Source organism: Acipenser ruthenus, chromosome 19 (genome assembly GCF_902713425.1).
Source record: "Acipenser ruthenus chromosome 19, fAciRut3.2 maternal haplotype, whole genome shotgun sequence".
NCBI lineage: Eukaryota > Metazoa > Chordata > Actinopteri > Acipenseriformes > Acipenseridae > Acipenser > Acipenser ruthenus.
Window position 1 is genome coordinate 4,713,058 of NC_081207.1, and position 12,909 is coordinate 4,725,966.

General features: G+C 40.3%; 1 protein-coding gene across 3 annotated transcripts; it reads left to right on the top strand.

Moving 5' to 3' along the window:
* The first annotated feature begins 2,879 nt into the window (after window positions 1–2,879).
* Window positions 2,880–11,517, top strand: LOC117424421 (palmitoleoyl-protein carboxylesterase notum1a-like). 3 transcript variants are annotated; one of them, XM_058992408.1, is made up of 12 exons: window positions 2,880–3,114; window positions 5,032–5,428; window positions 7,136–7,188; window positions 7,310–7,405; window positions 7,705–7,765; window positions 8,427–8,485; window positions 8,617–8,719; window positions 9,053–9,244; window positions 9,429–9,529; window positions 9,652–9,799; window positions 9,956–10,003; window positions 10,394–11,517. In XM_058992408.1, exons 2-12 carry the CDS (start codon window positions 5,097–5,099, stop codon window positions 10,695–10,697), a joined length of 1,497 nt encoding a protein of 498 aa, XP_058848391.1. In that variant the 5' UTR covers window positions 2,880–3,114; window positions 5,032–5,096; the 3' UTR covers window positions 10,698–11,517. The 3 variants fall into 3 exon arrangements, with proteins under 3 accessions (XP_058848391.1, XP_033896630.2, XP_033896631.1); XM_034040739.3 differs by lacking the exon at window positions 2,880–3,114 and having other exon boundaries at window positions 4,596–5,428; XM_034040740.3 differs by lacking the exons at window positions 2,880–3,114; window positions 5,032–5,428 and adding an exon at window positions 6,798–6,876.
* The last annotated feature ends 1,392 nt before the right edge of the window (window positions 11,518–12,909 follow it).

Genomic DNA, 12,909 nt, shown 5'->3' on the forward strand with positions numbered 1-12,909 from the left:
TTTCTCCTGTTCTATACACTTTGCTTTGAGCCCTTCCATATGCAATGTGTTGCTCCTGATGACTTGTTTTTAACCACTGTGTAAATAACCACAATGTTCCTTAAGTTAAAAGCATTGCATGTCTGCTCGACATTACCCATTATGCACACGCTACACATCTCTTTGGCTGTTTTTCCCATGTCAATGTAATGTGGAAGCTGCCTGCCCTGACTGTCAGTGGGTACATGTCCATACAGCTGGGGGTGGTAGATTTCTTTGCATGTTACTGTCGAAATGTGTCAGAAGATCAGCTCCAAGCCTAGAGCTTCCATCTGTGAGTGATTTAGAGGGCTGTGATTTTGTGGATGGATTGTGATAAAACAGGAGCTATAAGTAAAAGAGACTAGACTCAATCAATGACAGGTCCAGTCCCTCCGGGGCTAACACATGTCCAGATCTATAGAAACATCTATTTGAAGTTCCCAATTAATACCATCAGTTGTACCCATGTGACTGCACACCATTACAAAATCATTAGACTTTCACAGACTTTATATTCCATTAACACTGGTTTAACCTTCTGGTGAAAGTTACAGCTTCTTACAATAAAATCTCAATGCTGTCTTGTTAAAGGTATGCTGACCAAGGTTTGTGAAATCTCTTATTAACATTGGCAGCTGCCCCATTTTCTGCTGTTGAAAATCTTTTTTTTCCTTCTATTTGGAATATGTAGATATTCGTGCTATTGATGAAGTTGCTGCTGTCTCATGATACCTAATCATTGTCAGTGCAATTCAAAATCACACCAATGCAACAGTTTCACAATAGTGTTGTACTGAAATAAGTAAATGAAATAATCATTTGTACCTGTTAAGCTCCCCAAGGAATGTGATTGGACACCCTTGGTCTATGCAGTTACATGTAGGTAAGTCAAAGAAAATATACGTATGTATGAACATGTGGAAAACAAGACATCTAAATGTTTAAAACCTGTATACATTCTATACCAAGGGTGACCTGGTCTGGAGATGACCTCATAAACATTAACACAGCCTCCTGCTACAAGAAAACTTAACAAAACAGCAGCCAAATGGAGTATTAACAGCCAAATATCAGGCCATTTACAAGTCTGAAGTCAAATCTTCAGTTATTAATCGGTCATTATAGCTAATGATTTCAACACGGCAATGAAAAGGTTACGAAACATTGGTGCAGATGCTAACGGTCAACAAGATAGGAAGTATATATATTATATCAACATATTTTGAGATGTGTACATTTTCTTGACCAAAGACACAATAATGAGAAGAGGAATGCAAACGGTCAGCATTGCTTTGTAATAGTGCCACAATCAAATGCACAATTAGCAATAGTGACGGCAATACAGGCTGCCATTCATGGGCACTTATACAACTCGTTCAGCTTTGCAAGATTTCAATTCAGTTGTAAAGTGGCAGGCTACTTTATTGATTAGAACTTAAGTTACTCGTTTTTTTCAGTTATGATGCCGAGGAGGCTATCTCTCTGTATAAACCATGCACCTGTGGTGAAACTACCGATTTAAAAAAAAGTGTCTGAAATCTATGCTAATGTTTTATTAACGGGCTGATAACAACCGTATTAGACACGCATCCACAGGTAACACGTGGCAGTAAATTGGTTGGATTGGAATTTTGATAAATACCCACACCACCCCGCCAAAAAGGGCAATCGACTTATGTAGAATTTTGAGGATACAGTGTCATGGTACTACCGCGCCTTTAAGACACTTATTTTAAAATCTCACAGCCTTGGGGCTGACTGAGTCCCGCGTGGGACGCCACAAGTCCATAAACTACTAATCTCTTCATGTATTTATTGTGCTCAGCGGCTAATGAAGAGATCGTAGCCCCCGTCCTCGCAATGTTGGGTATAAACCAATTACCGACAATTACCCTTAAAAAACGAGCATTAAAAACCATGTTTGTTTTAACTCCCCATAGAGTCGGTCTGGCAGGTTTATTAAGGGGTCCAAGATGTCTTTTATTTTCTTAAGAGTCCGCTGTGACCGCGCGCCCCAGTCATTCGCTAGGAGGTGTGATATTCAATTGACCCCTTTTATATTTTCTCGGGTGACTGTCACAGCAATTGAAACCTTCAGCTGGACCCATTTGATTGGCTCTAAATTAATTGGTTTTCCTCTCCCCTGGTAAAGATTTGGGAAAGCCGCAGTTTTCTTAGGGTCTGTCCTTGGCCATGTGGTTTAACCGTGTGCGCATGAAAGTGTCGTTCGTATATTTTTATAAAACGTCAATGATAAAGTAAAGTTGACTTTTATATATGCGGGTCTGGGAAAAAAGTGCGCCACAGCCAGCATACCTGAAAATGAGCTACAAGTCGCAAGACAATAACGGTCCTTCTCTGCTGGGAAGTAGATTATATAGATACAACCACATTCTTGAAAATCAAAACTTAAATTGTTTATTAATCCGAAATAGAAAACAGTTGTCGACAACTGTTTTATATTTCCTTAAGACAACTGTTTTCTATTTTGGACTAATAAACAACTGCTTTATGCCACTGCATGCTTTCTCTTCTTGCTCTGTTCTTTCTGTAGTGACATTTTGACTTGACATTTACTGTTTAAATTATAGGATTGCTGGAGTGGGGAACGGGTTAGTCTGAAGCTATAAATAACACTCTCTGAAATGGGTTGGGTTAATTGTACTGAGTCTTTGGATGAGTTTTCTAAATATATAACCTCTCTGGATTTCGAGATTCCGATAGGCTTATTGTTGCTCTGTTGGTGGTGTATTTAGATCCAGAAAAAACAGGGACCCCAACCACAGAAACCACAACACTACGGGGTTGCAAACCCCGCCGCTGAAGCATCACAGGGCATCTCTTTAGGTGACTTTCGAAGTTCCTTCCAGGCTGCAGGATACGAAAGCACACTTCTTTATTAAAATATCCCTGACAGGATAGATGAATAAATGAGCGAGAAAAAGAGACTTGTGGTGGTTGCTTTGATCAGAAGGGGCACCATGAAGTAGATAAAAAAAGTGCCGGTTTCCAATCCGCTGCAAAGCAGGATCCGAGCTCTTCCAGGGAATTCAAGTAATCCTGTGCGTGTCAAGATTCATCAGGAGGGTGGAGGTAAACGCGTCTTTAGACAACATATATCATTTTAAAATATCCCAATATGATTTCCGACGTTTATACTTGTCAGCTTTTATAGTTTCCCGGACTGTTTAGCTGTTTTGTGAGGTGTTACAAGAACATTCTTCAGCGGAGTGCAAGGTGCCTGGTGACATGTTGCGCTGTTTTGCGATGTTGTATGTTTATACAATGTATCTTTTTTAACAACAAAAAAAAAAGTTTAGGGTTATTTTTAGTAATAGACCCATCTTAAAGATAAATACGAATTAAGCAAGCATCTGTGGTCTATTTAAAGGGATTTTGTGAAACAGCCAGTGAAACTCCGGGGAGCCCCCACAGATGTGATGGACCCCAGTGTGTGACACTAATTAAAACCGTGATGAATTCCTTTAAGACTCTACTTGCAGAACATTCTTAAAAACGCTTATTGTGGTCTGGTTGGTGGCTATAGGTTCTTGATCGATTTCGCTTTCTTTTCCTTCTATTAGCTTCCGTCGCAAGAACCCCCAAGTCACCTGTGTGTGATAGGATCTGGCTAATTCTCGTATTCCTGTAAGCAATAAGAAGGTGGGTCGTTTTGAGGGTTTCGTAATGAATCTGAATAAACACACATTTCTTTTTTTTCTGCGGGGGAGAACGGCTTCAAACGCTATAGCATCAGCCACTGCATTTTAAAAGGATGGACTTGTGTTTGTTTAACCCTTGAAGGAAAAGTGATGAAAACAGCGGCGTTGTTCTTTAGTTCCCATGATAGAATTAAAGAGAGGAGCTTGGTATTCGTTAAAAAGATGTTTTTGTTAAGTTAAAAAAAACAGTAACCCAGTTTATCCAGGGAAAGTCTTGTATCCCCTTTGGTCACGATTTATTTTATTTTATATTTTAAAACGGTTCGTGTGAACTCTATGGAATTCGAGAATTTGCAAAACATACCTAGATAGGAAACTGAACGCTATGCACGCAGTGACTGAAACGGTTACAGCAACCCTGAAAATACCAGTGCTGGTTGTCGTTTATCCTATTCTTGTTCCTGATATGTAAGTAATGCTCTTAAAATGTCTCTAGCTATTCTCCATCAGATTTGCAATACTCTTATTTTAACTTCACAAACACAGCCCATGGCCACAACCCTAACTTTATTTATGTATTGCTATGTTTCACCATTTAATGAATTGGTCGAATGTGTGCCAGCTTTTTGCTTTTACAAAATATAGCAGTATCGTTTTTTTTTTTCCTTAAGTTTGTTTCAAAGAAGTAATTTTCACTTTGTGAACTTTTGTAAATTGAGCAACAGGGAGGGCGAGCCAAGAATAACTAACACATCTACTAAAACCGCAAGAGATCAAACGGAGGAGCGCGTGGGCATCTTTCTTATTAAATTAAAGAGGAAAAATAAGCCTCCATAAGCCACGCCCATGTCCAGCCCTCTCGTCTCATTGGCTCCGGGTGAAGAACAGGGAAAAAGAGTTTGAATAAAAGACCCCATCGTTATAGTAGGTGCAGCACTATTAATCCCAAACACAGCTGAGGGAAACAACTGCTAGAGACCAATATCAATGATTTAATACACCCATACAACACTGAGGAACTACACTGAGAGAAGATCACTACTTCTTGCACAGAATTCTATATTTTTTTTGTTTGTTTTTGTTTTTTTGTTTATGTATAGACAAACATAACCAGAGTATTATTTTTTTTTATTTAACTTTATATATTAATATATGTATATACCGGTATTTGATTTAAAATATCAGTATATGATTAGAATACAGCTTGTGAATTTTAACTTTGGAAAAAATTGCTTCTGAAAACCTGTTTTGTCATTAATTAAGAAACACGACTGTCAAAACGTTTTTCTTCTTCCTAAAAAGTTTATATCGGTCGTCTGCAATATATATATTTTTATTTGCTCCAAAGTAGTGTCAGACATCACAGAATAAGAAGACCTAAGGATTGCGTGTCTCCACCAGACATTAGGGACCATGAAGCTTCTTCAGTCTGCTTTCTTGTTTGTCTTCCTCCAATTCGGATCCCTGGAGGGGAGAAAGGCTTGGAGAAGCGGCCGGGGTAACCCCCAGCCCCGCAGGGCGCAGCAGTCTCCCCCCACCCGGGACAGAGCCGAGGCGGGCGTGGAGGAGAGTTTCTCGTTGGATTTCACAGCAGTGGGGGAAGGGAACATGGACGATTTCATGGAACAGATCAAAAACCTGGCCCAGTCCTTGTACCCGTGCTCATCGCCGAACATAAAGCACGAAATGAGGATCCATTCCTTGGAGAACACATCGGTAGTGTGCAACGACGGGACACCAGCGGGGTAAGTTTTTGAGTTAGATTTTTGTAGGTAAAAGTTATAACATTATTGAAAATTATTTGGGTACCAGCGTTTTTATACTAATAACTAAAAGACAGATTGAACCATTGGCTGACTAAAATATTTCAATATCCGCAACCTATAGCAAACTTGTATACTCATATTCGCTTTGGTTGATTGTATTGCCAAAAATGCAGTATCTATAAAGCTGTTCTGGATTTCAAAGCCAAACAGTTGGCAAACATTATCCAAGGTCGCACATGTGAAATACAAATACGCGTGCGCTTTTCCTAGTGCGTGATTCCCCTCCACACTTTAAAGCCCATTTTACTAAGCGTGATCTACTGTAATGTAAAAAGACTCACATCTAAACATATCAGCTAAAAGGCGATCGTGAATTGCATTGGCTAGCAGTTCTGAATGGGTCTGTGTTTGAGATACAGTACCAGTATTTCTGGGCTTGCAGGAGAGCGTTTTTTGTGTGTTCTTTTGGCATAAACACGTACAGGGTGACTGATACAAGCATCAAAGTCGGCCTGACAATATCACTGCAGACTTGGCAAGATAATTAGATGGTTATCTCTAAAAAACACGTGCTTTTATATATATATATATGATTCACTTAGTGAGAATGACAGGTAGTCTGTCTGATTCACTTAGTGAGAATGACAGGTAGTGCCGGGTGCCCTCTGCTCAGGATTCAGATTCTAATTAGTAACCAATGTGTTGCGGTCGGTGGTTCTGACCACCAAACCATACACACTACAAGCAAACACGTATATAGAATATCTTTGATGCAAGTCAGTGAGATGAATGGACTGGCTGTCCTATGGATGCACTTGAGCTTCGTAAATACACGGGATTTAATTGTGTGCTCGCGACCAGCATAACTCACATGCCAACGAGAGAGAGAGAGAGAGAGAGAGAGAGAGAGAGAGAGAGAGAGAGAGAGAGAATAATAAATGGGCTTCGTTGAGTTACAGGAAAATAATTCCATCTAGGGTTTCTGTGACGTCATAAATTACGAGACCGAAGGTAGCGTAATTTATAAACTGATAAACATTTCTGTACTGTGGGTTTTGTCGAGTGATTGAAAACGATTGTGTCTGAATTGAAAGTGATGGTCTCGAGGAGTCGAATGGGTGAAAGTTCAAGTGTATTTTCCTCTAGAGGAATTATCACTTTTTGACGTCACTACTGTGGTATTATGCCTTTCCGCATGACTCGAGATACAAATATAACCTTCATCTGTTTACCGAGCTCTGCAGATAATAGGCCTATTTTGAAACATTTCTTTGCTGTGGGTATCCCCCCCCGTTTTATTACGTAATGTTTTTTTTTTTGTTTGTTTTTATGTTATGCATATGTGTGTGGCAATAGCTGCACAAAGTAATGAAACCTTTTATGGGAACTGTAATGCACAGTTATCCCGGATTTGTACAGCTTTGGAAGTGTGAATATATATATTTTTTATTATCTCTCTGTGTAATGTTCTGTATATCTCATGTACTGGAAAACCTTAAGTGGCAAGGTTAACAAGCCGCTTAATCGGCCCTGTAAACAAAAAACAGCGTCTGTGTATTTTAAACGACAGATGGAGCATTGTGCGGTTAACCAAGCAGCGTCCCAAACGCTATTAAGTAACAATAAGAACATTATACCAAGGGTTGATATTTTATTAAACGCGCCTTCTTCGTTTTCTTTTCGCAGGTATTACCTGAAAGAATCGAAAGGGAGCAGAAGGTGGCTAATATTCCTTGAAGGTAAGTCACAACGTCTACGCTTATTTTACTCCAACAATAAGTGGTACAGACAGCACTAAACGTGGACAGTCTGTGGATATTAATGTTAAAAAGAATCTATTTTGAACTCTTGTCGATGCAGGTGGTTGGTACTGCTTCAATAAAGAGAACTGCGACACCCGATATGATACCATGAGGAGGCTCATGAGCTCAACCGGATGGCCTAAAACCAAAATAGGTACGTTTATTATTGTTTATTTTGGAAAGTACCGGAGAAACCAACTTTGAAACACCTTTAATCACGCACGTTGCACGGGCGTGTTTTAAAAACAAATATTTGACGCATTTGCAAAGCTGTTTGTAAAGCTGTACTTCTCCACGCCCTTGTTATGACACGGTGCATACATGCCGACAGTCTCTATATGGTACATATATTTCCTAGCAAATGTCCTGCGTCCCGATGTATAGGAAGAAAATTCCAATATTACCCCATGGCTGTTAATGACGTCTGTTTCTGTTTTTTTTCCTCTTCCAAAGGAACTGGAATCCTATCTTCGCACCCTGAAGAGAACCCTCACTGGTGGAACGCTAATACGGTGTACGTCACTCCTTCTTTATTAAAAAAAAATACAATTAAGTTGAGTTGGAAATGTTGTTTTTAGAGCAGGAGACGGTTAATGTAAGCAGCCTTTATTATTCAGAAATTCTAAATATCTTCAGCAAGATCAGTCTCTCCTGACTTCAAATGTGTTACCCAGGTGCTTTAAGACCACAGGATTAATTTCCAGCGCAGCTCGGTGTTTGATATGCAAACAGGCCTGCTAAATATGTTGCTCTTAAAATGCACATCCTTCGTTTGGGTTCCTGGTATTTATTTTGGATTCATATGAGTCAAAAAGGAATCGGCGCGCACTTCTCCCGTTACACTTTGATGGTGTTCATGACTGCATCACACGAGAGGCCTCTGTGCTGATTTTTGTAAAGTTCATGTTTTTTGGATAAACAAATCAGGTCGCTCCCACATTTTTTTTAAACAAAATAAGCAGAAACGCCGAACGTCTCAGGATTCTTAATCCACTTTAATAAGATTTTTTTATCAAATCTGAACATCGCTGGTACGAACTTTGAAACTATTAGCCATTTCTTCAAAAGTAAAAAAAAAAAAAAGAAAGAAAAATGTAGGAAATCTAAAGCCTTCCCATATTGTTTTCATATATCTTTGCAACATGCTCATTTGTTATATTTCTCTTCCGTTTCAGATTCATTCCCTACTGCTCCAGCGACGTTTGGAGTGGAGCATCTGCGAAATCCGACAAAAGTAAGTGTGTTGTCTCTCCTGCGTCTTTCCTTAAAAGTTGTATTCTCCACAAGCAGATAGGACTCGTATACGGCGGTATTGTTATATTAGGGATGTTTGTGTTTGCTGACCTTTTCCGTGTTGTTTCCTAGGTGACTACGCCTTCATGGGATCGCTCATTATTAAGGAGGTGGTGAAGGAGCTGCTCACCAAGGGCCTTGATAACGCCAAGGTTCTCCTGCTGGCTGGTAGCAGGTGAGCAGAGGCACAGTTTTTATTACGCCTTCTGTATTTGAGAAAGGACTGAGGGGCAGAGAGAAGTGTGTCAGGATGGGCAGGTGTAGGCTTACAAAAATACACACTGAAAACATTTGGTTGGCTGATCTTCACACTTGTGACCCCCAAGAGGGAGCTGCTAACACCTCCCACAAAAGCCCAATAGAGGTAAACTGTGTCACCCTTTAAAGGGACAGTTGAAATGCATGTTGTAAATAGGAATCTTGATTCAGTTTATCAAAATGGGCTTCTTTTTTTTATCTATTGTGTATGTTCTCGTGCTAACGGTATGGATGTGTTGTGTGTGTGCAGTGCTGGCGGGACAGGAGTTCTGCTAAACGTGGACCGCGTGGCTGAACAGCTGCAGGAGATGGGACACAAAGGGATCCAGGTTCGAGGGCTGTCCGACTCCGGCTGGTTCCTCGACAACAAGCAGTATAGAAGGACTGACTGCTTAGACACCATCAGCTGTGCTCCGACTGAGGCTATCAAGATAGGAATCAAGTAAGAGACTCCCTAAACAGGATTTATAGAGACCACATTCATGAAACGTTTACTTATTTGTTATTTAAAGTATGTTTCGATTTAAAAAAAGGTTTGGTATTTATTTTTAAGCTCCTATGTATATTGGGTTAATCTCTTCCTCCGTTTGTTAGACGTCATGCCTCGTTTCTGTTGGTTTTCTCAGGTACTGGAGTGGCGTGGTGCCTGAACGCTGCAAGCAACAATTCAGGGAAGGAGAGGAATGGAACTGCTTCTTCGGCTATAAAGTCTACCCAGCTTTACAAAGTAAGTACTGTATTACTGAATAAGAAACAGGAATACGTTGGGAGGTACATGCATTCATTGTAATCCAATTTTAAGCCTGCGTTTTGAAGAAATGTTTTCCCCTAACCACTGTCCTCTTGCAGGTCCAGTGTTTGTGGTTCAGTGGCTATTTGATGAAGCTCAGCTGACGCTTGATAACATCCACCTGACAGGGCAGCCAGTGCAGGAGGGGCAGTGGCTGTACATCCAGAACCTGGGCAGGGAGCTGAGGAACACGCTCAAGGATGTACCGTAAGTACTGCAGCTTCAATCACTACAGCCTCTACTGGCACTGTAGAGTAAAGCACTAGAGCATATTGCATATAGCACTCTTAATGGATCAGTCGTGCAATTTTTGTACTGGTACATTTGTTGAGTTTAATGTGAATCTATTTTTTGTCGTTGCAGGGCAATGTTTGCTCCAGCCTGCTTATCACACGAAGCAATCACGAGAAGGTGAGTTTCATTCTGTGTGTGTGTGTTTGTGGGTCTGTGTATTCTCATTGTGCAGTATTTGAGTCCAGCCGACCTCTTGAAATTAGCTGAATGACTGAAGAACTCTCAGAGTTAAAGAGCTGATACTAAGATTTGCCACATTTTAGATCATTGAAATAAATGTCTGTAATGTCGCTCACTGATTTGATGAGGTTTTTTATACTTTCACTGAAACGCAAAAGTATTTATAAACGTCCAATGTACAAACATAACAACTTATAAAATAACAACTGTTTATATACACCAGGGGGCGCTGTACTGTAGACATGTTTAATATTGGAGCAGCATGATGTGAAGCAGAACGCTTCCTTGAACTTGCTAAAGTAGTAACTGAGTCTTTTTTTCTGCAAGTTACTGGATGGATATCCAAGTGAAGGGTACCTCGTTGCCGCGGGCGCTGCACTGCTGGGACCGCAGTCTCCATGACAACAACAAGAACAAGAACCCGCCCAAGGGCTGCCCGGTCCACCTGATCGACAGCTGCCCCTGGCCGCACTGCAACCCCACCTGCCCCACCATCCGGGACCAGTTCACCGGCCAGGAGATGAACGTCATCCAGTTCCTGATGCACATGGGCTTCGACGTGCAGAAGATGGCACAGCAACAGGGCGTGGAGCCCAGCAAACTCTTGGGAATGCTGAGCAGCGGCAGCTAAACGGAGAAACACACAGCCCCCTACAGACATGCAGGGCTCACATCCAGAGACCAGGGAGGCTGGGGAGCACCCCCTCCCACCCCCCACCCTCCTTCCCCAGATCGCCAATATCAGACATCCCCTCTTCCACAGCATCGAGAGAATCAAACAGAATCGGATTCAAAGAAAGGCACACCCTGTGCTTTTTTTCTCTCTGTTTTGTTTTTAAAAGATTTCAGTGACGTCCCGTTTTAAGGATACTCATTGGTTTGTTACATGAAAAACAAATCAGCAAAAGCGACAGCAGTGGACTTGAGTCACATCCTTCGGACCTCAGTTTTTTTTATTTTTTGTAATTAAAGACACAGAAGCACGGTGGGAAAAAGCACTGGATCACCCAATCTCTCGCTCCCTCTCTCTCTCTCTCTCTCTCTCTCGCTCCCTCTCTCTCTCTCTCTCTCTCTCTCTCTCTCTCTCTCTCTCTCTCTACAGGAGATCTGTCACAGTGGACTTAAAAGAAAAAGAAAAAATTGTTGCATTATTAATTTCTTTTATAAAAAATGACTTCTACTTCATAACAAGCAGAAACAAAAAAAGTTTATTTCTAATTGTATTTTTTTTTTTTCGTTCTGTAACATATTTTTTTTAACAGAAAAAAAGAAACTCAAGCTACTTTTGGTTATTTTCCATATTTATTTTATTATGTAAATCGTATTTATAAGTGCTATACAGGCAGAGAAGTGATTCTTTGTAAATTGTAAATATTTTGTTTTGTTTTGGTCGCATGTCTTTGTAATGGATCTAAAGAAAGGGCAACATTAATATTATGGCAAAAAAAGAATTTCTGAGTTTGATTATTTTATTTCCTAATGTACCTTTTATACACCTGCACCCTGACAACACTTGCTGCTAATTAGCAGTGAGGGTTACATTTGAATTATGGTGCGGCTGTACTTTAAACAGTACCAAATTACAAAAAACTATGATAGCATATGCGTATAAAAACACATGACATGTATGCATACATGCCAGAAAAATAGCTACCTTCATCATTAATTGTAATGTCCTGTAATTCCAATAGTGACCACAAGATGTCACCAGTTCCCCACTAATTAAGCATATGCCTTCAATTTAGTTTTGTACCTTTGAATTAAACTGGGGCTTTGAATGACCGATAAACACAATATAACTGTCCATCTTTCCATATCACTGTGTGGGGTCCCACATTACAAGATGTGTTTTTTTATTTTACTATGAGCTTTTTCCAAGCTCAAACCAGCATGCAGCTGCAAAAGGTCTCTTCTGGTTTTAAGCCCTTAAAAAGCTAGTAAAAGTGTAGCAGAGTGTAATCACGGTAAAGCATATGTAAGCACTGTAAACACATAGAGGTATAGTAATGCATATCAGAAACATGGCATGTTAAATGCTTAGTATAACCATGGTAAAAGCATGGGGGGTCTGCAAAACGGCTGTGCACATTTATTGTGGTAAACTTTTTAGTAGATTTGTTTCTCGTAAAGGCTATTAAGAAATAAGACATTTTAAACTTAACCTAACTAGGGACTGATCAATAAAGCAACTGAGCATACTTGAGTTGTGGTGTAACACTTAAAAAGTTGGGATACAAAACAAAAAATCAAAGGAAGGTGGCACCCTTTTGACTGCTGCGCTCAAATATATTGCTGTGAGTATGTTGCAATATGTGTCAGATTTGTTCTCATGTGGAACTTGTATGACAATGGCATGAAGCAATGCACACTGGTAAAACACAGCAGCCCTATGACAATAGCATATCCGCTCCACTATGCTGCTGGAGCAGTGCAGTAACTACAGTCCATTGTGTTGCCATTGCTGTGGTATGCAGGTATTTGTGCCTAGATCTCCATGGGATAACAACCTGGAATTTCAATGCTATGCCGGTGCTATTTTTTAAATATTTCTAACAGGTGGCCCTCTAAGTAATCTGAATGGTCTACATACACTCTATTTCAGTAAGGTCAGATATGTAAGCATTTGAGGGTCCTGCAGGGCTCGGCTCCCCCCACCATGGATTACTCTATGGTAATATGAGCTGAACCAATGCTTAGTCTGTTGTCTACTGTATATGAAAAGTGTATCAACAGTTGCCTTCCATGCAAATGTGGCATGCAGTGGCTTTACTTGCTTAAAAATTAATTAGGCAGTACCATACGTCCCCCACCATGAATGCAAATACAAAACAAGATCTATCAGT